The 27922-nt window shown below is 41.8% G+C and overlaps 1 protein-coding gene across 2 annotated transcripts; it reads right to left on the reverse strand.

Annotated features, from left to right (window-relative positions):
- Positions 1–4356: 4356 nt before the first annotated feature.
- On the reverse strand, positions 4357–25577 carry SSR1 (signal sequence receptor subunit 1). Of its 2 annotated transcripts, XM_077492148.1 has the most exons (9): positions 25359–25577; positions 20333–20445; positions 18499–18589; positions 15469–15731; positions 13338–13414; positions 12122–12200; positions 10137–10230; positions 7759–7773; positions 4357–5211 (listed from the first exon to the last, which is right to left on the reverse strand). In XM_077492148.1, exons 1-9 carry the CDS (start codon positions 25429–25431, stop codon positions 5144–5146), a joined length of 873 nt encoding a protein of 290 aa, XP_077348274.1. In that variant the 5' UTR covers positions 25432–25577; the 3' UTR covers positions 4357–5143. The 2 variants fall into 2 exon arrangements, with proteins under 2 accessions (XP_077348274.1, XP_077348275.1); XM_077492149.1 differs by lacking the exon at positions 7759–7773 and having other exon boundaries at positions 25359–25575.
- Between the last annotated feature and the right edge of the window lie 2345 nt (positions 25578–27922).

The raw sequence follows: 27922 nt of genomic DNA on the forward strand, positions 1-27922 counted from the left end.
GAAACATCTCCACATATTTAGTGGTAAAGACGACTCATCCTTCTAATCCTGTTGTTCATAAATGGCAGTCAGGGTTATGGTAGGTTTTTTTTGTTTTGTTTTTCTTGGTCATTACATTCGTTCCCAATCTAATTTTATTTTTACTTCCTTCCCATCTGGTAGTATGTTTCCATTAGTTTTTTTGTAGAGCTAGCTTGTTCTTTAGTTTTACTGGAGGAGGCCATAGTTTTCTTTCGACTTGCATGCAAGTTTAATGAAATCACCCATAAAAAACAGAAACAGGAGGCAGTTTTAGTCCTTTATTAAAATTGATAATGTCACCCATGTTTGTTTTTTGTTTTTTTTATTCCACACAAATTCCTCATAAGGTAACCTCCTTTTAAGGGCTTTAAAGAACTGCCCTTTTTCTGGATCCTTCCATTCCTTTTTAATAGTGTCTGCTAAAACTTTATGCACAGGGAAGACTCAGTTTAATCTCCTCCAGCCCTTGGTACATCTTGTCATGTACTGATAGCTGGGTTTTTTTCTTCCTGGATCTCCAGGGTAGTATACATTTGCCTTGAGTAGATCATCCACCTCCTCAAGTGAAAGTTTGTATCTAGATCTGACTTCTGCCTCATTCTCAGAAGCAATGGTTGAGGGAGGAATGCTTTCCCTTTCTTCCTCAGACTCTTTCCACCTGTATGGAAGTGGACAGAGGGTGACTGGACTGAGAGTTCTGTTCTTGGCTGGAACTCTGGCCACGCTTTTTCACAAGGGAACGCACTGTCCCTAGGGCCTCTGCCAATTCTTGTCTTACAGAAAATAGCTCCTTGCACTCCTGTGAGGACTCTTACCAAATCCACAATGCAGGATCTGCACAGGGGGGTTTGGGCCAAGAGTCCCTTAAAGGATTTTTAAATGAGGAGCATTTTCTCCCCAATGTTTTGACTTGGCAGTAGCTTTCTAAAACAGAAAAGCAAAAGAACCCCCAGGTCCTTCTTTAGCTATAGCCGCTTAAAAGGAGAACGGATAGCACCCACAGCCAACACCCTAAGTGCCCAGAGCCTCACTCCTTGCTGAACTGCTAACGGAACATTTACACCAAAGCAGACAGCTGCAGGTTTTTGTTTCAACAATAAAAAAAAAAAAAAAAAAAAAAACACCCAGTGATATACAAGGAAAAGAGGCACCGCTGTACCTCTCCTACCTGGGACTGGCCAGGAACCTGGGCGCCTGCATCAGCCATTGCTGCTGACGATTCTTCATCCATAACGAATGTTGCAGCAGCTGTCTGTGTGCTTTTGAATGGTGTCATCCATGTGCCAAACAAAAGGAAGTCCCAGCCAGAGAACCCGCCCCTTTCTCCTGCGTTTCAGCAGCCGGAACCAATCGCTGCTACGCCCCGCCGGGAGTTGCCACCCACTGGAACTGGCGTCGCTTGCCATCCAGGATTCAGTGCCACCATGTCGAGGCCGGGCATGAAACGCTCGTTCTGAGTGCACCCACAGCCCCCTGAACACCATGGGTGGGCAACCTCCAGCAGCCCATTACTCCTGTGAGCCAGCAAAGGAAGGGATACCGGAAAACCTGCCTCTCATACGGGAAGGTACTGGGCTGGTCTGTGCATAAAATTTTGAAGGTACTGCCGAAACCCTCTCCTCGGAGAGAGCGCAGCCCCTCTGGTTCCCCAGCAGTACTTCCACCATGGCGGAGGAAACCCTAAAACTGACGGCATGATGGAAGCAGCCGCTTTAAAAAAAAAAAAAAAAAAAAAAAGGGGGCGTTGTCACAGTGTGTCCTGTGAAGAGTTGGAGCTACACCCTCTTCAAGGTGCTGTCCTAAAAGGCGAAGGGTAGGGGAATACACATATGCCACACACACATTAAAAAAAAAAGTGACAAAAGCTTTCATAAAAGTCTTTGCGCCGCATATATGGAGAAAGGACTTTTATGACCCATTTAACAATTATACATTTTCTCATGTATAAAATGTATTGCACACACTGTAAAAGTATTTGCACCACATAGAATATGTAATACACTAATCAAAAAGAAGTCAGTATTTCATACAAACAGTCCAGTGACCAAAAAAACTCAACCTGCCCATTTTAGGGCCAGTTCACACCAGGTGCAGTTCTGTTCGCTTTTTTTCTACACTAAAAATGCATGCAGTGTGTTTTCCATGTATTCCAATGGCTCTAGTTCACACCATGCAGTCAGTTTCTGCACCAGACTGTATTGGTACAGAAAAAAAACAGAACTGCATCTGAGGTGAACTGACCCTTAAAACAAGAGAGTTTTTGAATAAGATATTGCACTATGGGCAATTTTCCTTCCTCTTTTTAGGATATGGTTAACTGTCTGGCTACCTATGCAATGATCCATTGGAGCCACCCACATAGACGAGAAGCTGATCTGTGACAATGAGGCTCCAACATCTAGGTCTGGGATTTCTCTCATAAGCACTGTTAGACCTCAGATCTTTCAAGGTCTGTCTGGTAAGCAGTACTGCTGCATTGATTTGCTGCACACTTCAGATTCAGTCTTGCACCCTTTACATCTGGTGGAGTGTTTGGTTACTGGACTTTGATTATGGTGTAACACATTCGATTTGGAGCAAAGACTTACATTTGTTCGTGTATATGCATTTAGCCTTTTTTTTTTATCAATATTGAATGTAGACATGCATTACTTTAGGACACTAGCTAAATACAGAGGCTCAGATGAGGCAGGAGCGGGTATGCCTAGCTGGGCAATAGCCATTCTGAATGTGGCAGCATAACAAAGTAGTCATGAATAGGATGTGCCCTGTGATATAGAAGAAACTTTCAAGGCTCCCTTAGCCAAAGGAGGTACTAGCATATACCCTGGCTATGTCATGGGTGGTGATGTATCAGGCTGGTTCCAATTTCCCTATTTTCCATCCCTGCAGCATGGGCTGTGTCAAACCTATACACATTGGGGCTGATTTACAAAGCATTTACGCCACGAGTTGCAGCAGACGGCAACGGACATTTCCATATTCACAAAGCATTTGCATCTGTAACATCACAATGCCCCATTTACCAATAGCATGCTGGGGCACGGGCGGCCGCAATCTATGCGCCGCTATAGACACGGCATCTTCAACTCCTAATTAAAAGAAGCTGGAAGTGCCAATATTATGGGGGTGATGTGAGGAAGTATAGATACGACTGTCCAAGTAACAAATATGCCCAAAATAGAATGGAAAAGTAACTGGGCAATTTTGCTTCGCCTGCAAATACACTTGAAACTGCACTAGGTCAATTTATGCACTGCGCATTCGCAAGCAGCATTTGCGCCCCTTCAAGTGCTCTGGTTCACCGTGCCGGCAAAATCTTAGTAAATGTCAAGCCACAGATTTGCATAAATTGAACAGGCGCACCTCACAACTTGACTTTTTTTGCACTGGTTCACTTCTATGGGTTTTTGTAAGGCTATTTTAGCATAAAAAATAAAAAAGCTGAATGCTAACTTCCTCAAAAGACCTGATGCACCATTTTCTGTAAGTTGTTTGACAGCTTAGCAAGAATCTACACAAACAGGCACTCTTGCTGGGTTGCAACTGCCCTGCATCACAACCTGCTGCACCAGAGCCTTCTTATGGCAGGTCTCTACTTCCCTATTGTTCAAACCCAGATGCTTGACCAGTTCTTCCAGCGCATTCTATAGGCCAGGAATATGCAATTAGCGGACCTCCAGCTGTTGTAGAACTACAAGTTCCATGAGGAAAAGCAAGACTGACAGCTACAAGCATGGCACCCAGAGGGAGAGGCATGATGGGACTTGTAGTTTTGCAACAGCTGGAGGTCCACTAATTGCATATCCCTGCTGTAGGCTTTTAGAGCCTGTGCAAGTTTAACCAATGGCCTACAAAAAGGGTACAACGTCACTTTAAATGTCAGGTTCACACCTTGAGCCACCCTACAGTACACTAGAGAGATCTCAATAGCAACAGAGCTTGGATATACCAAACTCCTAAAACTATTCTTACTAGTATGAATGTTTTAAGTGCAGTCATTTAAGTAGTGCTGGTGGAGAGGCAGTCACTGCAGAAGTGACAATTAACTTTGTCCAGTAACCTCATGGATCTTTCCTCTTCTCCTTCAACAGTAGTGGGTGGTCCTTAATCCTCTGCTATATGATGCTCAAACTCATGCGAATACAGTTCTGAGCCTTGCTGACATGAACCTGGACTTGAAGTAGGTTGAATGCTGGCTGTCATTCAACATGGACTGGTGGAAAATTACTACCACAGAGATCAGTAATGGATTTAAAGGAGAGTTGAGAAGCATGGTTACCTTTAAGGGGGGGGGGAAAAAAAAAAAAAAAAAAAAAACACAAGCTAAGCAAATTAGGAAAAGTATTAACTTTTTATTTAAGAATTTATTCGTTTGTACACTTGTAGGCAGACAGTTAGAATACTTTGTCCATTTACAAAAAGAAAAAAAAAAATTTTTTTTTACCTTCCCTCTTTTGTACAGCCATCTGCCTAAACCACTTGGATGTTTTTACTTTACCGATTTATGACAACCTTTGTAAAATCCCCTTGTATAATATTCCACACAAATCAGTCATTACCCAAACCAAGATATCCATTGTGCAAACTTCTTGAAGTTTTAGCATAAATACATATTGGTGAAGATGGTACATAAGATGCAAACAGGCAGGCCAAAAAGCTTTGCACTTTTCCTTCCCTGTCCCTATATGTATTATATAGCAGCACAATGCACTGTGTGACCAGGCCTTAAAATCACAGGCATACCGATGTGAGCACAAGTCTACTCATACCAAGTTAGAAATAAAAACAAAAAGTCACATTTCTCTCAGAAGGCGAGTATAAATCAGAAAATGCACCAGTCAGATAATGTAGGACTTCACAGCTGTGTCCCCAGGGCTGCAATGTAAAATCCCGATAAATGCACTGTTTGAGGATATTCTGGGCTTGAGGTTCTTGGACAAAAAAAAAAAAAAAAAAAAAAAAAAAAAAAAAGTAGGGGAAAAATTAATGTTTTTGCAGTCCAAATATTTAACAGATTTGTTTTCCACTGCAATTTGCCATGGTGGATGTCAAACACTATCCGTCCTGGTCAGAAGAGGATAGCACTAGTGGACTGTATAGATTGCAGAGCAAAGTCTGTTCATTCATCAGAACCTGCTGATCGCTTCTGGGCTCGTTTACGTGGAGATCTCCTCGGGGAAGCTTTATCTATTTAAGAAAAAAAAAAGAAAAAAAAAAAAAAAAAAAAAAGGGAGGAAGTCAAGAAAATATGTTACATCTTGTTCACAATGTGTTTTGCAGTTAAAATTACGCAGGCACAAATTAAATGTTTAAGAAAATAAAAAGTTCAGTTGTTTATAAATCTCACTGCTTATCCATTCAGATAGAAAGTAACAATCCTTGCACAACTATTACATTGAATCAAAGGGTGGGGTTCAAGATGTCCTTTGCATTGCCAATGATGTTCATGTCCCCATAGTAAATGTATCTGCTAGGTTCATCCAGGGTCAAATTCTCTAACAAAAATAAAAAAAAATAAAAAAAGGGAACTTGGGAGAACATTTCTTTAACCCATTTACAGGCCAACACAAATAAAATAAAGAGGGCTCACATGCCACTCATATGAAATCGCTGGGCGGGCAATATTTATGTGCAGACAGCGTGCTCACTTCATGCTCCCAGCAGAAAAACGGAGCGGTCACAGACAGCTCTTGGCCCGGGCTACAGATCAGTAGCTGGCAGGACTGGCTTATGATCATGTCACCATGATTGCTGATCCTTCCTGTCCATGGGCATTTACAAACTGTAAAGGGATGCCAGGGCAGGCAGGAAGAGGTTAAGAGCACCAAGGCCTGATTACTACTAGTCCACAGTGAAATGCAGTGTTTTGCTGTGTGAACAACAGCGAGTGTGAGCTCCAGTATTTACTTTTGAAGTGTCAAATAGTGACACTTTATTTAGGTCTTTGAACAGCAGAGCAGGGACACATTGTGCCTTTCAGTTTGCTGTTGAAAAATGTAGACATGCTGCACATCACACCAGTATTGCAGTGAAAGCAGGGCACATCAATTTTTCCTATGAGCCATAGACGCAACCTGCATCCTAAACCTGCCTTCCATTAAATGTACAAGCTGGAAAAGGCTTCTCTACCCATCTCTAATCCTGGGTAGACCCTAACCAGGGGCACCATTTATAGCCTTACAACCGTTTTAATGCATATTTATAAAGCACAATCAGTAGGATTTAAAAAAAATACACTACAGTTGCATCAAGGCTCTGTTAGTCAAAATTAGAAAAAATATTATTAATAATAAAAGTTGGAGGAAAGCCAAGTCACACGATCAGAGGAAGTCGGTTGATCAGCCCCTATTGCAATCATGGGCTTCTCTCTGCATAAGCCTGTGTTTTGTAAATGGGACAAAAAAATATATAAAATAAAAAACCCTCATGCCAGTGTGGTGCAACATTGCGTCATCTACACTCTAAATAGGACACTTTGGAGCTCAACCACCACACCTTCAGACTAGGTCCCACAACTGGAGCAGAGGTGCTGCCATCTGCCAACCCATGGTCCAATATGAGGGTTTCAGTGCCCAGTATGATGCCCTCTTTGAAAAGGGGACAGCAATTAATTTTCAGCTCCAGGGGCAAAGTTTTTTCCAGCCTTAATATACTCTAGTCTCAACAGCGAGCCTTTCCCCTTTCGCTGCCAGGTTCGTACATCATACGGATGGGGCGTCACTGGAAGTGTGTAAATCTGACAAGCAGACTCCTGCTTGTCAGGTGGGACATTGCAGCAGCTGCCCAATTCCTTCCACACACCCCTGGTAACGTACATTTTCTAGACCACTGCAGTAATATATTTTAAATGTGTGCAAAATAAATAAATGCTAAATGGCTCCAGCAGTGAAAGTTAAAGCAAACATTTTTCTAAAGGTCTGGCCTAATGGGTTGTTTGCAGCCACAAAATTAGATCACCTAAAGCTTCCAGACACTTCAAAATGTGGCAACAGAAGGCTTCTTTCTGGGTGATCTAACAAAAGTGTATGCATATACTAGACACCATACATATTTTCCTTTAGTTTTGACCTCATGGTTTTGGTAAATAAAAAATAAAAAGTTCAATTTGTATGCAATCAGGCAGGACCTTGGCACTACATAATTTATGGAAAACCTAAAAGGAAATCAGAAAGTTGTATAACGTATAGGCTTAAAAATACTACCTATATTGCTACACAAGTTACCAATTATGCCGGTTCTGACACTGTTAGAAATAAGTTTCATAGAACATTGTGAAGACACGTGAAGTTATATTCTAGACATGCATAGCTCATGGATTCCAGTTGTGTTACTGTACAAAAACACACCCACATAATACAAGCTACTTGAGAATTAGTTGTATTAGACACAAACATTGTAAAATAAAAAATAAAATCTAAAAAAAAAAAAAAAAAAAAAAAAAAGCAGAATTTAACTAGCTACTTACATTCCTAATTACTTTCATGAAATGATCTCAAGTGGAACTCCACCTTATTGTCTTCATATTGAATGGATTTCCTACTGGGTTTTTATTTCAGCATATGACCCCCAGAGTGAAATCTCCCTATCAGAGTCAAACAGCAGTACAAGTACAAAGTTTTCCCATTATAGGAAGAAAAAAGTGGCAGAGTTCTACTTTAATACAGCACTTTCATCACAAGTCAGCACACAATGGATGCAAGTGAATAATACTTAGAGAAAATCAAGTGGTCTCACCTCGTCTAATTTGCACTGAAGTTGCAAGGAAGCAAAAAAAGACAGCAAGATATATTAGAGAAAATAAAAAGCAGTTACAGGAAAGATGCAATAAGAAACAGGAACATGCTACATTTTAAAGGAACACTTTAGAAAAGACAATAGAAAAAAAAAAAAAAAAAAAAAAAAGCGCCTTTCTTGGATTACTGGAAAACACCCAGAAGTCATTGAATCACAACAAAAAATGCTTAGTTGTAGGGATAGAGGTGAGAAGGCTCATCAGGGTATAGGCCACAGAGCAGTTTACTTTGAGCAGCAGAGGATCTGTGAGCAGAGCTGCTGCTCAGAGCCAAGCAGGACGGATCTCCCATTAGGTTTTACGCAAAGTGGACACGAGCAGATGCCGCTGAGCTCTATGGGCATCCAATGTAAAATAAACTGTGCTGTCTGTTTAAATCCGCCAACCTCCGATCCAGTCTGCCTGGAGGTAGACCACATGTCCATTTACACCCGCCTGTTAATAAGGCTCCATGGACCTTCCAACCAGGTCCACCTGAAAAACAGGTAGGCAGAACTAATCGCAATGCCCGGGAAAGGGGCCTAAGGCGAAATCCATTTAAGTGGATCCCCCCCTACTCAGTGCGGGATGTTTCTGCTGAGCAGGCGAATGACAGGTCTGTGTCCACTCCCCTATGCAGAGTGAACATGCACAGCCCACTGTTCTCTATGGGGCGGTCGGATGGAAACAGAGTGCATGTCCGTTTCCATGCAATCCGCTAGACAGCAAACATATCCCAGTCATCTATTTTTATTGGCCCGAATCAGATGCCTGTCGGTGACAGCGTACACATGTCCTCTGACATCCGCTACCCCTTAGGAGAACAATGAGTGGTCTGATCGGATCCGCCAGAAAAACTGACCTAATCGCTGGTGTGAAAAGGGCCCAAGGCTTAAAGAGAAAAAAAAAAAAAAAAAGGCAAGACTATGGATAGTTTCATCAGTTTATATATTTTTTGAAAAAGGTTTCTCTGTCCAAGACTTTATTTCTCCTATTCTGACACCTGTTGCACCAAGTAAAAATATGGACCAGTAGCAAAAGCACCATCTCCCACCCGGCTCCTTAAAATTCAAACCAAGCAGACTGATAACAGTACAGTTCAGAGCCCCGACTGTGCCCAGCCTTTCAGTGCGACATTAGAGCCTTATTAAAAACTGAGAAAAAATTACTTATTTACAAAATTTTCTGACAAAGTGGAAAAAAAAAAAAAAAAAAAAAAAAAAGTGATCTTTATTGTGAGTACAATCTTCAGCTCCCAAGCATCAGACTCATTACCACAATAAAGGTGTTCCCTGATTGCATACTACCAATGGATCTGGTAATACAGACTGATGTATAATAAGGTCATCTTCTTAGAGCTGCACAAATTCTGGATAAAAATAATTTTTTTTTTGCCTAGCATAAAGATCACGAGTCTCACGGCGTAACATCTTTCACATTATACAAACAAAATGGGCCAACCTTACTGTTTTATTGAAGTGCATTTTCCCCCACAAAAATTGCATTTGAAAGATGGCTGCGCAAATACAGTGTGACAAAATATTGCTATATTTTATCACATCTATAATGTTTGGGTGTTCTAAGTAATTTTCTAGCAAAAAAATGTTTTAACTTGTAAGCAGCAAGTGTCAGAAAAAGGTTTGGTATTTGAGTGGTTAAACTGACCTAATTTACAGACCAAAAAGATACATTGCATCTCTTTGATTTCTCAGCGCTGAGGAATGCTGATAAATATTTGTTGGCTTTTTTTGACAGCTCTGCACTGTTAACATAGAATTGTGGAAAGAGCAGATTAGGATCGTGAGGAGGATTAAAGGGAGATCGCAATTTTATTTTATTTTTTTAATTGATTACTTGTGCAGCTCTACACCTTATACTATAGAAATAAGCAACAAAACAGAAACTGGTAGTGACCAGAGTTGCAAACTGGTTGTCTAATCGGCACCCAAGCTCTTTCTACAGGGATTAAATGACCATTTAATAATAATTTGATCAGCAGGGAACACAAAGCACTGCATTTTGGTACTCCTATATTTAAGGGAAGCAGCATTGATTGCTTTTGGTATAGGTCATTCTAACTCCCACAAATCATTAGAATAACTAGATAACTAAACAGACCCTTTACTCCTCTTGGCCTATGAAAGTAAAATCCCACCCATCAGCTCTTGTAATCATTTTAAGTTTGCCCCCAGAGAATCTTATGGAATATTGAAAATATAAAACCTTGAAATATAGGACAGGCCACACATACCCCATACATCAATTTTTGTTGGTAACAAAAAGTCACACTTGTGACCACCTGCCAGAGTTTGTACTGTAATGGGGCTATCTGAATACTTACTTATTTGGCTCAAAGTCTCAGGAGGAATCCAGCTCATATCCACATCATTTTGGTTCGATGTTCCCATTTCCACTTTTTGGGTTGGCCTTTTTCTCTGTAGAAATTAAAAATATGCATTAGACACCAATATGCAAGTTGCTACAGAAGGTCTCATTCACATGGCTGATTCAGGGTCATAGTGCCTTAAGAATCAGTAAACTGGATCTGGGGCTCATAGGCGTTTGCAATAAGTAGCAGCTAGGAAGGTTGTACAAATCTAGGATATGTTGACAGGAGACGTGGCTGTTTGCATGTAACCGTACATCGAGCAGTTCCAAGTTACTAGGGATAGGGGAGTCCAGGGTGGCTTTTGAGTCTACAGGTGCCCTGGTTGCAGCCAATTACATACTCCTGTGACCTCCACTACAGATTTACACCGTTTCTTGCCACACGCTGACCCTATATCAACCGTGTGAATGAGATCAAACTTTTTGCACTTTATTTTCTAAAATTAAAAATTCTACCTTCAAACCAGTTCAGGGACCAGCATTTGAAACAGCTTAACAGCCCAACTCTTGGCACAAGCATGGCTTTTTTGCCCTGTACTTACATCTGAGCAGAGGGTACTTCTGGGAGGTTTTTAAACCTTTTGCCATTTTTTTTGTGCATGCATAAACATTTTTTGAACTGGTTTTACAAGCATTTATGCTCATGTATCAAGCTTCAGGTGTTTCCTTGGTCTGGGCAAAGTAAAGACTTGCTCTCTTCAGGCACACGGTGCCCTTGTTGAAGTCTATGGGGCCAAAAGCCCAATTTTGCTCTAAAAATAACTCTTACTTAAACAGCCATTCACTTTAGTGACTGTTGAGCTCACTTCAGTACTGTAGCCACTAAAACAAAATGTTGTCTGGTGCAGAGGTTTACTTTAACTTGCATGGAAATATACTGCAAGTTAGTGAAAGTCAGGCCACTAGGGCCTCATCCACACTGGTACTGTCAAACCTGTGTTTAGGGGGAATATTTTTTTGAAAACGTATATAAATAATGATTTTTCAATCATGACGCATGCATTTAAAGAAAAATAGAATTATGTCTGTCCAAGATCTGATTAGACACTCTAAACACAGCTCAATGCATCAAAGCCTTGCTAATAGCTTTAAAGCAGACCATAAACCACACAGGAAAATGTGATCCGGAGACAATTTCACCGATCAGTGCCAGTGTTAATGATCAAAAGAGTGATACCATGTCAAAGTACCACAGAATAAGGTGTTTAAACATGAGGGGAAACTAGAGGAATGCTGCATACAAAGCCAATCACATGGAAAATTCAAACACACACAGCATAAACTGTTGGTGCTATATAAATCCCGTTTAATATATTTTGTGAATAAACTTATAGCAACTAATTCCTAGTCAATTGATGAGCAGACGTTTCTAAAATATTAAATTATATAGGCCACAAAAAAGTTAGAACAAAACCTTAGGTAACTTTTTTGCATCAGGGGGGATCAGCAAATGCCAAGATTAAAATGGGAGTGTCCATACAAGTCATTTTAAAACTATTAAAGTGTATGTAAACCCTATTCATCAAATTTGAGCTGGCCATATATCTGCAGTGTTTTCTTATCTCTTCAAAGCATTGTTTTGTCTTCTGTCAGCCTGATAACTGACAAGTTCAGTCACAGGAGATAATAGCAGCCAGATTTGTGTTGGGGAGGATGCTATAGATTAGCAGAGCCCTGAACCATTCAGCAGAGCTGTATGCCCAGACTTCTCTGCAGTGCCAACCAGGAAGAGAAAAATCGAGCACGATGTGCACTTTATAAACCGTATATAAAAGCTGAAGACCGCAGATATACATGTAAAACTTATGTATTTGTTTCATCTCAGTGTGTCATCTGAGGTCATTCACTTCACTGGGTGTATGTGAGGGTTTACATCCACTTTAAGGATGTACATACAGTAATAAAACAGACATGGGACATATAAAAACAAGCATATACCTTTCTGGACTCCAGAAGTTGATGCAGACCAACAATTACAAGTAAGCCAAGCCCACCAAGGAACAAGTACATGAAGATTCTGAAGAAGAAATTAACACTTAGATTTTTTTGATTAACAAAAGGAAGATTCCTTACTGCTCACTAAGGGAAAATCTGCCAATTATGCCAACACTGACCTCAGGCAGGGTGTAAACACATACACAGTAGTTTGTGCTTATACTGTTCATAAAAAAAAAAAAAAAAAAAAAAAAACACACACCAAAAATCCTGGCACTTATTCTCCCTTTGAGCATTATATGTTGTACCCTTATGGGGGAAAAACATTACAATTCAGAAAGATTTCTGCTGAATTTATAGGATAGGCAAGGATATAAATAGTGTAACCCTTTTCTGACCAGCCACCGCAGTTATACTGTGGCAGGGTGGCTCCCCTGGGCGATCTATTGTAGCTGCACATCAGCTCTTTAAGACGCTGTAGCAGGCGCACACGCCTGCAGCATGTCCCCGGAGCCAGCGTGCACAGCAGGTGCATTGATGGGCACCCGCGATCACTCGTGAGAGCGAGAATCCGGGTTCTGTGTGTAAACATACAAATCCCGGTTCTGTCAGGGGAGAGGAGACAGATTGTGTGTTCCTACCAAGTAGGAAATCTCTCCTCTAGTCTACCCCCCGCCCCCAACACATTTAACCCCTTGAACGGCCCCTAGTGTTAACCCCTTTCCTGCCAGTGACATTTATACAGTAATCAGTGGCTATTTTTAGCTCTGATCACAGTATAAATGTCACTGGTCTCAGGGGGGAGTGTCAAAAGGTGTGTCCGTCACAATCCAGATATATATAAAAAAAAAAAAAAAAATAGAAATTTCAATAATTCGCAGACCACCATTGCTAAAAATCCTCATTGTAGATGCTATAATTTTTGTGCAAACCAATCAACATACGCTTATTGCGATTTTTTTACCAAAAATATGTAGAATAAATATTGGTCTAAACTGAGGAAGAATTTTTTTTGGGATATTATAGCAAAAAAGTACAAAAAGTTACATTTTTTTTGGGGGGGGGGGGGGGGGGACATATGTTTAGGTACGTCGCACAGCCATACAATTGTCGGTTAAAGCGATGCAGTGCCACATTGCAAAAAATAGCCTGGTCAGGAAGGTGGTACATTCTTCCAGGGCTGAAGTGGTTAAACATGGTGACTACTGTATAAACTCACGTCTCTCCATCCAGACCATCTTCTCTCTCAATGATGGTGACAGTCTGATTAAACACAGCATCTTGGAATGCATTTCCCTGGAAGAACAAATAGACATCAAAATCTCAAATTTTGCTTCTCAAACCCCCGAATCTCACTTGCATATTAAAAAAAAAAAAAAAAAAAAAAAAAGTATGGACATCTTGGGATTTTGGAGCAGAATCCCTTTGGCACCAGCAAGTGTCCAGAACCAGCAACTAAAGAAGCTGGTTGCTATGCACACTGGAGAAATAACCATGGCTTTTAGGACACTTTACAGGTAATGTACAGCACTGCCTGTTATAGAATGGGAGAGCAGGATTACTTTAATGTGTTCTCTGCATTGAAGGTTAAAAAAAAACATAAGTTAAAAAATAAAACCCTTCACAGTTTAAATTTAACAATGCAAGAGCAAGCTGGAATGTGATGAACAGTTACAGTAATCACTAGAGGTGCAATGGATAGCCACCGATCTGTGATCTGAACAGGTCAACCTGTTAAGATTGGTACACCCCACGATCCGGAGCGCTCCGCTGCCTAGGCCTTAGGAAAGGCCGTGGCTTCGGCCTAGCTCTGGAGCAGCAGCCATTTACAATGTGATCGCTCCATCTGTACAGTGGAGGGGAGAGATCGGATGGCAGCAGCGCTGTGGGCTGGATCTGTAGTGCCCACAGCATTGCTCTGTGATAATTGCAGTCACATCCATCCATACTCTACAATACCCAGCCATGCTCATCCGTACCCAGCCAATATTACAGTGGGGGGGAGGAGGGAGATGGTGGATACTTAGTGTTAAAGAGTAAGTACACCCTATTAACTTTTCTGGTTTGCTCCCCTTTTTAGTCTGGAATATGCAACTAAAATAAGGGGGGGCTGGGGGCAATGGTTAGGGATCATTTGCAATTTCAGTCCAGAACAGGTTGATTTACTAAAGCTAGGAGTATGCAAAAATCGGGCGCTGCTGTGCATTGCAGCCAGTCAGCTTCTAAAGAAAGAATAAAAAAAATAAAAATAAAGTTATATGGAGGGCCAGTTCACACCATAGAAATGCAGTCTGGATGTGTTCCAGGTGCTTTTCTGTATGCACGTTTTTAAAGCAGTCCAGTGCATTTTTTCCCACCCTTTTTTTCTTAACCTTAAAAAGGACGTGTATTCGGTGCATTTTGCTGCATTCCAGTACAGTCTAGTGCAGGAAAAATGCAACATGTTCTACTTTTTTCTGGAACTGCAAGCACTGCTGTAAACTATGCTATTGAAAACCATATAACCTACATTCCATGTGGTTTTAATGCAGATTTTGCACACACCAGCTTTAGTAAAGCAACCCCATTAGGTTGTTAACCCCAGTGTTGATACAAATATTTTCATTAACTAGAAACAATTCAGATGATTAAAATTGTCTTTAAGTGGTTATTTAATGCTGGCAATATGTGCAACGGCGTTACAGCCAATACAATTTTTTGTGGTTTTTTTTTTATTTTAAAATTACTCCCGTTTGTCAAAAAGCATTTTGGTTTATGAAACTTGGAGATGTAGATATATAAAAAAAATAAGACAAAAAAGTACAAATGGCATTTTAGTCAGAAGACAGACTAAAATTAAATCGAAATTAGAAATAGTTAACCCACAACTGAATTTAAAACATAGCTGTAGACCTATCAAAATTCAGCTGATCCCTGCTGAAACATCTGAATTTCAGTCTGTGTGGCTGTCCATGCAAAGACTAGATTTTTACTGTCTTAAGCTGTAAAGACAGCAGACAGGGGCAAATACATATGCTGCCTCTGATGCAAAACCTCCGTCTGCATTGCAGAGCTGTAAAGATTTATCTCCATTGTCACTCAGTGGGCAATACCACATGCTGAATGCAATCTTTTTTGGTTAAGCAGCATCATTTATTACGGTAGGGGAAAAGGGGTTAGGGGCACAGCTGTGTGGATTTCATTTTTGTTTTCAGCAGCTTAAGCGACACAAAAGATCATATTGTGTTCTACGCAAATTAACAGATAACCAAGTGCCTTACATGAACAGTTATAGAATGTTCCTGCACAACACAAATGTCAACATGTGATTTATGATACTTTGGCACTTGCTTCAATATCAGGAAACTTACATTGGCATCCTTGTAGTTCAAATTGATAACCAGTCCAAAGGGACGACCACCCATGGGCTCTGCAGGAATGAAGGAGTATTCAAAGGTGGCTTGTCTTTGAGGAGGAACAACAGTGTTTAACTGCAAAGCAGTGAAATTCTGTATATAAAACTGGTAATCTTGAGGGTAACGGAAAGAGGCATCCAGTGATTCAACAATGAAGTCTTCGGTACCCTTATTTGTGAAGCCTACCATGAACTTGACAATTTCATTAGCAGGAAAGTCTGAGGGGGGAAAATAAAAAATGATTTGCAAGACAATTTTCCATGTGAGAATATGCATTTAAAACACAGGAACATGCTGTTAAAAAAAAAAAAAAAAAAAAAAAAAAAAAACACCCAAACAACCCCACCCACACCACTTGGTAGTTTTAGCCACCCAAGCTCAGGCACCTATATACCCAGAACAAATTTTACATTTGTGCTACTCCTAATGATTCTGAAATACCTTTCTCATTACTTTCTATACTGAAGTAATAACTCGTGGAAATTCTACACACATCATTGTGGCAGTGCCCAAGGACCAGGTCTGGAGGTATTTAGATGATGCTCTTAGGGTCGAATTGTGTAAGTGTAGTTTATATACGAATCCCAATTAAAAAGAATGTCCTCAAACTTTTTTTGAACCATCTGTCCTTGGTACCTTTAGAGACACCATTGTTTGCCCTACATAAACCCATAGAAAAGACAGCTGGGTAGCAAGCCACTCTGGTGCCCCAGGGAAGTGATCCTATAGACTCAAAACCTGTGGCAGAGATCAGGGAACACCAGAGGCAAGAGTTTGGGCACACCGGGATGTTTTCATTGCAATACATACATTAAGGCAAAAAACTTCTAAGGTGTTCCCACTGATGTCAACTGGGATGCAGCAGCTTATCAGGCACAGTTGTTCCCAATTAGACAGCCGCGTTGGTGCATGCCCCTGAACTCAGTCTGTGTAGCCACTGCGTCCCAACTGACATGAATGAGACGGCCTGCACAGTACACCTGTGCGGGTAAAAGCATTCCTCACACTTGTGTACACTTTAGCAAGCCCCACGTGAACGAGGTCCTGGTAGGAATTGTGTTGCTTTTACAATACCGTTTGCGTATTTTTAGGCCAAGTTCACACCTATGCAATTGGTTAATGCATTTTCCTGACGTTTTGTATTTTTTGGGCATGAGTTTTATGCGTTGTGTTTTTTGGAGCTGCCTGTTAGAGAGAAACCAGCAAAAACCAACCGGAAGTGCATCAAATACACAAGCACTGCCTTTTTGATACATTTCCACTGCATTTCTATTGAAGTCTATCAAAACTAAAAAACGCAACCTGCTGCCAGAAAAAAATAAGCAGTGGTTGAAAACACACAGATGTGAACAAGATCCATAGGAAATCATGTTAATTGGACTGTAGTGCATTTACGAGTGCAAATTATAGCAGGGGTGCACTTAAGTGATATGTTAACGGGACACAATGAACTAGGGGGTTTTAAAGGCCCTAACCCAAAATAGCCAATGTAAACAAGCCCTTACTGCCCTGAGGACCCACCCTATAGGGCTGCATTCACACAAATGCACCCAACACAGTGGATTTCAACTTGTAAAATGTCAGAAACAGGCTTAGTCATGAAAGGGTTAAAACTGTTCTGCCCCTGCTGTGCAGAAACTTTTTAACCACTTCAATACAGGGCACTTATACACCTTCCTGGCCAGACCCATTTTCAGCTTTCAGTGCTGTTGCATTTTGAATGACAGTTGCACGGTCAAGCTACACTACTAATTTTTTCATAATTTTGTTCCCACAAATAGTTTTCTTTTGGTGGTATTTGATCGGCTCTGGGATTTTTATTTTCTGCAAAATGTAAAAAAAAAAACAAAAAAAAAAAAAACAGATTTTGAAAAAGTTACAAAACTTTAAATAAGTACATTTTCTCCTTCACTAATGGGCACCAATAAAGCAACACTGATGAGGTGGCCTTGATTGGCACTGATAGGCGGCATTTTAGTGTAAAGTATTGATGGATGCCAATCAATAATGCATTCCAGTGATGCCCATTGTGGACACTGACTGGCATCCCTGGTGGTCTAGGGTGGCATACCTGGTGCTGGGCCTCCCTGGTGGTCCAGTGTAGGCATCCTCAGGGTGCTGCGCTGATAAATCGATCAGCACAGATTCTCCCTCCCCCCTCGTCAGGTGCAGCCAATCGGCTCTCCACTAGTCATGCCTGACAGATGCAAGTGAGGAAAAGCTGATCCCCGGGGGCACGCAGCGGCTGAATATCCTGAGGACGTTATATGATGTCCAGTCAGGATATTGAAACCACTTTGACACAGTCATTCTGCTATATGGCAGACGGCAAGTAGTTAATCACCTCCGACGGTGTCCTGGCAGGGGCTAAGGAATATCTGCATTAACAGTGTTTGCAGATTGTTTAGAACGCAGGGCCTCTAATTTGAGATGAGATGGATGGGGTGGGGAGAGAAACACGTCACTATAGCATTTGCTTTCGTCAGTACTTTGAGATGCTTATCCCAATTGGTATTGCACGACAGCTAGGTCTTAAATGAATGGACTGCCTAAATGGACTATCAACAAACAAACAAACAAAAAAAAAAAAAAGGACAGAAGACATGCATACGCACAATTTTGCAAGATAATGTACATTGCAATACACGATTGTTCCCTTATTGTGTTGGGATGCCACTGAAAATGAATAGCACTGCAACGCAGTAACTGGTGGATGATGTGTTAAAATAAGCCACTATATTTAGCACATTACCGCAAGGCATGGGTATTAAGGGTCCTTAGGAACCTGCAGTTCACATCCTTAGATCTTTACTGTGTCCAAATCAGTAACTTGACAAGGGAGCTACAGCCCTATTTTTGCCCTGGGTTTAGAGGTGCTTGAGCAGAGTAACAATGGCAGAGTGGTTCTAAGTCAGATAATACAAGGATGCACAACAATGATCTTGAGATCCTTTCACACACAAAAGTGGTGGAAAATTTAGTTACCTTCTCCTTTAACAAACAAAATAGTGGTGTCGCCATTGGGAGAGGCTTTCGGTTCACCAGAACTCAAATCTTCTTCTTCCTTTTCTTCTACCTAGGGTTCAAAAAAAGAATGAAGAAAGTTTAAATACTTTGGCTAAGACTACTTCTGTAACAAAGACATAAAAGTCCAATACTAATTAAAACACATTTTTAAATAAGCCAACAGCATGATTCTATAAAACCACCATCATTGCTGCCACAGGGGTAAACAGTCTGTCCATGCTTGTCCCATATAATGGATCAAGAGACTTGGTCACAACTTGCAAACAATACAAAAAAAAATTTAATAAATCAACCTACAAACACCAGCTAGACATCTGAAAGCTTTCCCACCCCATTTACCTACCTTTATAACTCACCTGAAGGCCCTTTTCACACTGCCACGATTTTGGGGAATGCCTGTGTATGAGGTATATGGACCTCAACTCACATCAAAGTCAGACTAAAGTAGTACAGGGACTACTCTGAAGTCGGTTCAACTTTAAGTTGCAGATATGAACGGCAATCATTTGAAATTATGGGGGTACGACTTGTCATGCAACTTTTCAGTCCCAAGTCGAACAAGTGTGAAGGGGCCTTAGGCCCGGTTCACATTCAAAGTCTGGACTTTCGCACGACATCTCAGTGCAAATATGGTACGATTTGCATACAACTTCTTGAACAGAAGTCACTGCTTATCATGCCGAAGTGAGACCAAAAGTAGCGCAGGAGCCTCCTCTACCCCCCCCAAAGTTGGATCAACAAGTTGCTCCTAATAAAAACGGTTCCGTTTCACTTAATGGGGTATGATTTGTGATGCAACATGTGCCCTCAGTGAGGGAGCACATGTTGCACCATTGTTAACTGGTTATCAAATAAGTGGCCAGACTGAGAGCAAACCAATCAGCAGCCAGGTGATCGCTCAGCTCTTGGTCTGGGACTGCTGCATTATACCTTACGCCGGATAATACAGCCTGGAGGAGCACAGATGTTTTATAACCAAGCCACCAATTCTCCAATGAAAACAAAATGGGAGAAAATGTATAAGGGACGACAAAGGGGAGAAGGAAAAAAATGAAATAAAAAAAATAACCCCCACTTAAAAATAAAATAAAGCTCAAAATGCAGTACATAACCTAACAGAACTAAAGCTAGAAACACCAAAAATTATGATTGCACCAATGCCATTTTTTTTTTAACCGATACTTTGCATGCACTTTTTATTGACGCAGATTGCACCGCTATTTCCCCGCTCTTCCTGTATATGTGAACCCAGTATAGAAAGATGTGCAGTTTATTAAAAATGCTATAACCCACATTAAAGTACATATCTGGTCAACTCCAACTCTGCATAGTGTTCCCGTCCCGCCAATGACGGAAAAGCATGGCCACTGGAGAAGTTCCAGGACCCCTGTGGGTATGGGGTTGAAATGTTAGCTTGGGAGCAGACCGCCTATACATCTCCAGCAGCCATGCTTTTCTATCATCGGCATGACTGACTACAGAGTTGGATTTGACCAGATATATACTTTAATGTGAGTTATAACATTTTTAATAAACTGCCCACAAGATGGCACTCCTTTTTATATTGGGTTCACACACAGGAACAGTGGGGGAAATTGCGTGCAATTTACACCCATTCATTAAGCATTGGCGCAAATGACAGCACAAAGTATCATTTTCGGTATCAGGAGCATTTTCACGAGTACTTGTGAAAATACTCAGTATCAGTACCGATATTGGTGCTACCAAAAATATTTTTGCAAAGTTATTCTGCAACGTTACTTCACAACAGATGTACGCTAGTAAATATTACCAGATCTGTCGATTCATCTTCTTCTACTTCAGCCTCGTCATCATCATCTTCAACTACAGAGTCATCAAGGGCTTCTTCATCTTCTGTCGCATCTTGAGCAGCAGCAAAAGGTCCTGAGTGGTTATAAAAGGCATCATTTATGCAAGTCTTATCAATGCATTAAACATTCGTCCAAATTAGTGTTCACAAAATAAAATAAAAAAGTGTGCAAATTGGAATGTGATTATAAGTTGAAAAGTGATCATGGAGAAGAAATAAGTTGGCAGGAAATTTCTAAGAAGCAAATAAACCACCACGATAAAGATACGCAAAGAGTATTATCCTGTGCATACTATGTACCGTACTATTTGAAGGACATCCAAGAAAGTCAAAAATAAACTTTCTGGCTAATGTCAACTAGAGATTAGTGTGCATGACAAAATTCACTGTGGGATAAAAACACTAGGCTCACACCGGGGACTGTCTATCACATGCAAATGAAAAAAATGATAGTCCTTAGCAAATACATGTATACATACTGTCATTTTTCAAGTGCATGTTAAAAATTCATAAAGATGTGACTAAATAAGCTTGGGAGTTTAGCACAGAGCCGCCTTGTGATAATAGAATTACTACAGTATAAGCCACCATCTCAAAAAGATCTCATCTTTTTAACATGCTCCTTGAAATCTAGGCATGTAAAGTTGTACTGTATATTTTGGAGAAGCTGATGTACAGAATGTTTGATCATTTCAATGTGGCTGACATATGGTACTTTTTAGGCCACATGTCCTCCCCTGTGCATGGGTCTCTACCATTTACATGAGTGGAGGGCACAGGTGTCCAACCAGCCCCACTGCTGGCAGCCTGTCATCCTATGAGAGGCTGACAGCTGCTGCAGCTGAAAAGCGGGCACCCAACAGTATGACTGTTTAGGGCAGTATGTGCCTAGGGACAAAAGTCAGTAACAAAGGCTTCCGACATTCTGGGTTTTTGTGCCTGGGTTCATACTGCCTAAATGTTTGTATGGCTAGGTGCCCTGTCCAACTGTAGCAGCTGTCAGCCGCAGGGCTAGTCAGCACACCTGTGCCCTTCTTCCACACCTAAGCACTATGCATTGTAGCTAAATGCCCAGTGTGCATTGGACTTAAAATGTACAGGTGATGAAAAGCAAATATTGCAATAGTCGGGGACAACTAAGCAAAGTTTGAGAAACACTGCTGGAGGCTCTTAAGTGTTCTTGCTCCACCTGCCATGCCTGTTCCTTGCACAAGTCTCCCAAAACTGTCCTCAAGTGTTTCCACACATTTTGAAGTTTTCTCAGCAATAGGATTTAGTTAGAGCTTAGACATCCACAAAACATGAATACAAAAGCCAGCACTCATCCATGGACTGTAAAATCTTCTTTAGTAAAGAACTGACTAAAACACCATGGGGTATCAACAGTGTTCCACAAACATGGACGGCTGGAGGACAGATTGAGAGCATCATCTTGAGAACAGAAACAAAACCTGGACCAATAGTGGATCATTTGTCAACATGACCAGGTAATGAAAATGGCCAAAGATCAAAAAGAAACCTAGTTTATGTCCTATACTCATCCATTCTACCCCATTTTTGGTGATAGATTATATTGCTGTACAATGTGTCCTACACAGTACAAGGGCTGGAGGAAAGTACAGCGCTCATCTTGGGACCCGATATACAACACCCCATCAGCAAAGAGGGCACCAGGGTACGCATTAACCATTTCCTTTCCAATGTGATCTGTTAAAGGGACCAAAAAAAAAAAAAAACCCACACACTTCTTTAGGCTCAGGAATATCTGCAAAACTTTTTTTTTTTTTTTTAGGGCCCCATGCACACTGGCTTAAACACTTGCCAACCGATTCATGCCAATATACGTTGGCACTCCGGCGCACACTGAAGTACCTGTACATTAGTCCGCAAAAGCAGGATAGCATGCACCACGCCCACCACAGGAGTGTGCCCGCAGACTTTATGTCCTCTGGTGGCCCACGATCACAGCAAGGAGAGGCAGAATTGGGGGGGGGGGGGGGGGGTCTGCCTATGTAAACAGGGCATTTCCCTGTTCTGCCTTGTAACATGATAGATCTTCTGTTTCCTGTCATCAGGAACAGTGATCTCTGTCATGACAGTGGTAGCCGCCCCACCACACACAGTTAGAACACACTAAAGGAACACACTTAACCTCTTGATCGCCCCCTAGTGTTTAACCCTTTACCTGCCAGTGACATTTATACAGTAATCAGTAGCCATTTTTAGCTCAGAAGTCCCAAAATGGTGTCAAAAGTGTCCGATCGGTCCGCCGCAATGTCGCAGTCCTGATGAAAATTGCAGATCACCGCTAATAAATGCCATACACCTCTCCTCCATTTTGTAGACACTAACTTTTGAGCAAACCAATCAATATTCGCTTAACGCAATTTTGTGAATCAAAAATATGTAGAAGAAAACATATCAGCCTAGACTGAGGAAGAAATTTGTTTTTTCTATATCATTTTTTGGGGCTATTACAGCAGAAAGTGAAAGTTTTTTTCCAGGGGTAAAATCGTCTGGGACTGAAGTGGTTAGACATTGCTTCTACAGGAGTTGTGTTCTGCCTGTAAAAGCAGCTCAATGTTATCCTGTGTGTCCATGATGCACATTAGGATGATTAGAGGCATATTTTGAGCGCAACATTTAGAGGCAAAAAAAAAAAAAAAAAAAGAACCTGGTTTGCATTTGATTGGAGCTCACTGGCAGAGAAAAAACAAAAAACAAGACTCTTCTAAACTCTGCTTTTAAACTCTGGCTGGGAGGGGGTTAACATCAGGTGCAAAGGGTTAACCTTGTGCCTGACCAGTACTTTACTACTATTGGGGGCGCCTTTTACTATGGGAAGGCATTGGGGGAGGGGGGTGTACACTTCCCTCCCCCCATTCACTCTGGTCCAATGAGGTGATCCTGCAGTACCACCTATGCTGTGTCTGAGTAGCAGCTGCAGTGGAGAGGGATCACCAACAATGGGAGCCCCTGCAGCTGCCAGACAGGAAAGCCAGAGATGAAAAATCACATGACCGGAAGTTTAGGGTAGGCAGCATAGGAAGGAAAGAACAGTTTTAATAGTACAAAGCTAAAGGCAGCAGATTGTGCCCATGTGCATAAGCCCTGACTAAAAAAGGATATTTTTTTTTTTTTTTTGAATGGAATAGTGGCAGGAAGGTTAGAGCCACTCATGTTTTTATTACTGTCTATGACCCCTTTGGGGAAATGTTCTGATCACCTGGGAATAAAAGACAAACTCAAACTTTGAGCTTCAACTAGAATGAAAACAAGGGGAACCTCTCATCTTGTTCCCGTGACAATCGTCTAAGAGGGGATCCCTCAGATCTCACTTTTTGTGTCTACAGTACAGGAAGTAATGGGAAATTTCCCTAATAAGACACAGGATGGCATAAAAACACAGCAGTTTTAAACCTCACTACTCTATTCAGTTTGGGCTTTAGATATACGTATGCAGTCTGCTCACAAATTGTATAATAAAAAACATCTTTGCCTTTCTGAAGGTTCCCTCCAACCACTCTAAATTTTCTGTACTTGCCAAATAATCAGCAGAAATCTCCCTCTCAAGTTACAAACTAGAATGTTTCATTACAGATCAGCCATTCTCAGACAGGCTTTTGTGAAACTCTAGGGCTCCTCAAGATGTGGCTGACCTAACAAAGGGGGGGAGGCTAAATTTCACTTGGTAGTCATTTAGCATCCCATTTATAATAAGGGGGGAATTGATTCTGCTCCCCACTGTAAGAGGCTTGTTCACACAAGTTTTGCTCTCTGAAGAGCGATCTGCATTTGGATCGCATTTAGCTGGTGATGAGGCTTGTATTGACCCCTGACTGCCTGATTTAACCCCTTGAACCCCACAACTGCATGCATTGGGAGTGGCACAGTGGTGTAGTGGGTAGCACTCTCACCTAGCAGTAAAAAGGTTCGCTGGTTTGAAAACCAACCACCCAATCAGTTGCCCAGGCTTTAAGCCATAGAATTCTGCATAGAGGGCAGCACAATGGCTAAGTGGCTAGCACTGCTGCCTACAGAAGCAGCACTAGGGTTGTTGGTTTAAATCCCAACCACAGCACTACCTGCCTGGAGTTTGCATGTTCTCCTTGTGCCTGTGTGGGTTTCCTCCCGGTACGCCGGTTTCCTCCCACACTCCAAAGACATGCCATTAATTGGCTCTGGTAAATGAATGCGAGTTAGGGACATTAGATTGTAAGCTCCTTGAGGTTAGGGACTAATGTGAATGTACAATGTATATGTAAAGCGATGCATAAATCGACAACACTATACAAGTGCCCTAAATAATAATTGCACACAGCTGTGATGCACTTGCAAAGGGCCCTGTTAATTGATGGCATACAGCGGGTGCCACACCAGTAAGAAGCTACCAGGTGGTAGAATGCCTGCAAAGTAAGGCATTGTGGAACATGTACACCACTCTGGCCACTGCCACGAAAGAGGGTAGCGGTCAGGGGATGGTAAAAGCACAGCTTAACTACAGGGTGGGTTTTACTGCCCTACGACTGCTAAAGTGAATGAGCCATCTTTCCATTGGCTAACACTGTAAGGGGCATTTTATCCCAAACCATTGACCCCAATTGGATTTTGCATGGGTTCCCCAAGAGGTTAGAAGTCAGGATTCCTCTGAGAGGGGTGTTCTATAGCATATGGCTTTCTTCTAGCACAGGAGCCCTTGTGTATGTCACACGCCATAGACAATTGATGTGAAGAGTGCAGAGCACCCCTGATCAATCAGTTCCATGCCTGCCTATGTATAGGGAGGAGCCATAGAATGAATGAGCAGCACACGCAGAATGACACGTCAGCCATAGGCCTGAGGTATACACAGAGCACTCCGCTCCCACAGGATGCCTGCTCTATGACTGGAATAAGACAGGAGGGAAGGAGAAGAGCCCAGAGCGGGGGACGCATACCACACAAACAGCCCATACACACCACACACACGGCCCAGAGGAGCCCTCACCTCTGCCATTGCCCAGCAGTGTGACCGGGAAGGCCAGCAGCAGCAAGAGAAGCAGGTTGCGGAGCGGAATCATGTCGGTGTCCGGTCACTGACGTCCAGTCAGAAAGAACCTGGAAGAGGTGGTGGAGTCTGTATTTCGCCGCCTCCCGTACAAGTAGCAAGACCCCAGTCAATGGCGACGTGATACGTATCCTCCAAATATGGGAGGGGCTGGGCGTGGCCAGGTACAAGCTCCGCACTGGGACCCACCTCTTCCGGGTGCCGAGGGGAAGCGGACGTGGCTGTCCTGCCTGGTAGAAGCCGCAAGCTTGAGGAGGCGGGGTCTTTCAGTCACAGCAAAATGACTGACATTACCAGAAGCCAATGAGAAATAGACGAATCCAGGCTCCCGTAGAGGACTGCCACTTGTGCAGAATTCTATGCGATAATAATGGTCCGTGTAACTCGAGTTTTTACTTTATGAAGGGGGCAGTTTTCTCCAAGGCATTTCCATTCCTCCCAACTGTCCCTGATTTGGAGCAATGTTCCTCTGTCCCTCATTCCACCTCATTTGTCCCTCATTTTGGTCTGATCTATATAGATCAGGGATATGCAATATAAAATGCACTTTTTATCTATCAAAAAGTGTTTCCCAGCTCTAAACCTTTCATCTGATTTCTAAATTGCTGCATTTGTAAATACCAAAAAACAATATAAAGTAATAATAGAAATAAAAAAAGCACTTGTGGGTTTAACCAATCTTGTTTTTTTTTTTGTACAATTCTCCTTTAACCACTTCAGCCCCGGAAGGATTTACCCCCTTCCTGACCAGAGCACTTTTAGTGATTCGGCACTGCGTCGCTTTAACTGACAATTGTGCGGTCGTGCAACGTGGCTCCCAAACAAAATTGACGTCCTTTTTTCCCACAAATAGAGCTTTCTTTTGATCACCTCTGCGGTTTTTATTTTTTGCGCTATAAACAAAAAAGAGCGACAATTTTGAAAAAAATACATTTTTTTTTACATTTTGCTACAATAAAGACACATTTTTGGGACCATTGTCATTTATACAGCAATCACTGCTATACAAATGTACTGATTCCTGTGTAAATGACACTGGCAGTGAAGGGGTTAACCACTAGGTGGCAGTGTAGGGGTTAAGTGTGTCCTGGGGCATGTTACTAACTGTGGGGGGGGCATGGCTGTGTATGACACGTCACTGATATCTGCTCTTATCACAGGGAGCAGAGATCAGTGACACTGTCATTAGGCAGAACGGGGAGATGCTTGTTTACATTAGATCGCAGGTATCTCCGTGGTGATCGAGTCCGTGGGACCCACGCCCCAACTCACAGAGCTTGTCGTGGGCGCGCGCTGGCCACCTCTTAAAGGGCAACATACAGGTACGTGATTCTGCATGTACGAGCCCTTCTGCCAACGTATATCATCGTGAGGCAGTCAGCAAGCAATTAAGGGGGCGTGGTAAGGGGTGTGTCCTTTGCCTGCATACTTTTGTTTATAGGGGTCCCTCATTCCTATCTCAAAAAGTTGGGAGGTATGCATTTCACACATCCCTTGTTTACAATCATGTGCATTTTAAACTGAGCTGCCAGGCAACTAGCATTTTCCGAAGGATTGGCCTGCATTATAAGCCAACGTTCACACTGGGCCGATTTGGCATGTGATTTGAAATGTACGACTTTGCCACGCCACACCAATTCCCAAAAGTAGATTCTGTACTGGTGACTTCAGGGGATGTTTTGAATAGATATCTGTCCATGAACCCGCACAGATGTGTGTCAAATCGTCCCCGAAGGCGGTCTGCATTGCCGGTTTGAAATGGTGCGAGTTCAGCTGAAGTCACACAATTTCTAACGTGCATCAGTGTGAACCTGGCTAAAGCAAGGTCTGCTTATTGCATCAGGCCTCCCACACCTATTCCAAAACACCACACGATAGCAACTGTCCCTGATTTCCAGGGACTGTCCCTGATTTGAAGCAATGTCCCTCTGTCCCTCTTTACTCCTCATCTGTCCCTCATTTTGATCTGATCCATATAGTTGTATATAAAATGCACTTTTTATCTTTCAAAAAGTGTTTCCCATTGCTAAACCTTTCATCCAATTTCTAAATTGCTGCATTCGTAAATTTCAAAAGCCAATATAAAGGAATAGTAGTGGTAAAAAAAGCACTTGTGGGCTTTTTTTTTGTATAAGTCAATGTTAAGGGGCGTGGCAAGGGGTGTGTTCTATCCCCTACATCATTTGCTAAAAGGTGTCCCTCATTACCATCTCAAAGTTGGGAGGTATGTCATAGTAATGTAGCGCTAACCCCCCCCGAGTAGATTTGGTTTTGTACTCTGCCTCTCAACCCCAAGAACAGTCTCAGGCCCTCTGGCACACCTGGCAATAGTGTAAGTGCAAGGACCAATGAGAAACACACATGTTATGATAAAAAACAAAAATTGTCTTTACTGTGAAATTTCTTAGGAATGGAACAGTAACGGTATAACTGAATAGTGGACAATATATCAGGTAAATCGGCTGTGTAATAATGAATAAAGATTAAGAGCAATAGAACTCAAT

Source organism: Lithobates pipiens, unplaced genomic scaffold, assembly GCF_037356315.1.
Source record: "Lithobates pipiens isolate NorthernLeopardFrog02 unplaced genomic scaffold, aLitPip1_a1.2 Scaffold_19, whole genome shotgun sequence".
NCBI lineage: Eukaryota > Metazoa > Chordata > Amphibia > Anura > Ranidae > Lithobates > Lithobates pipiens.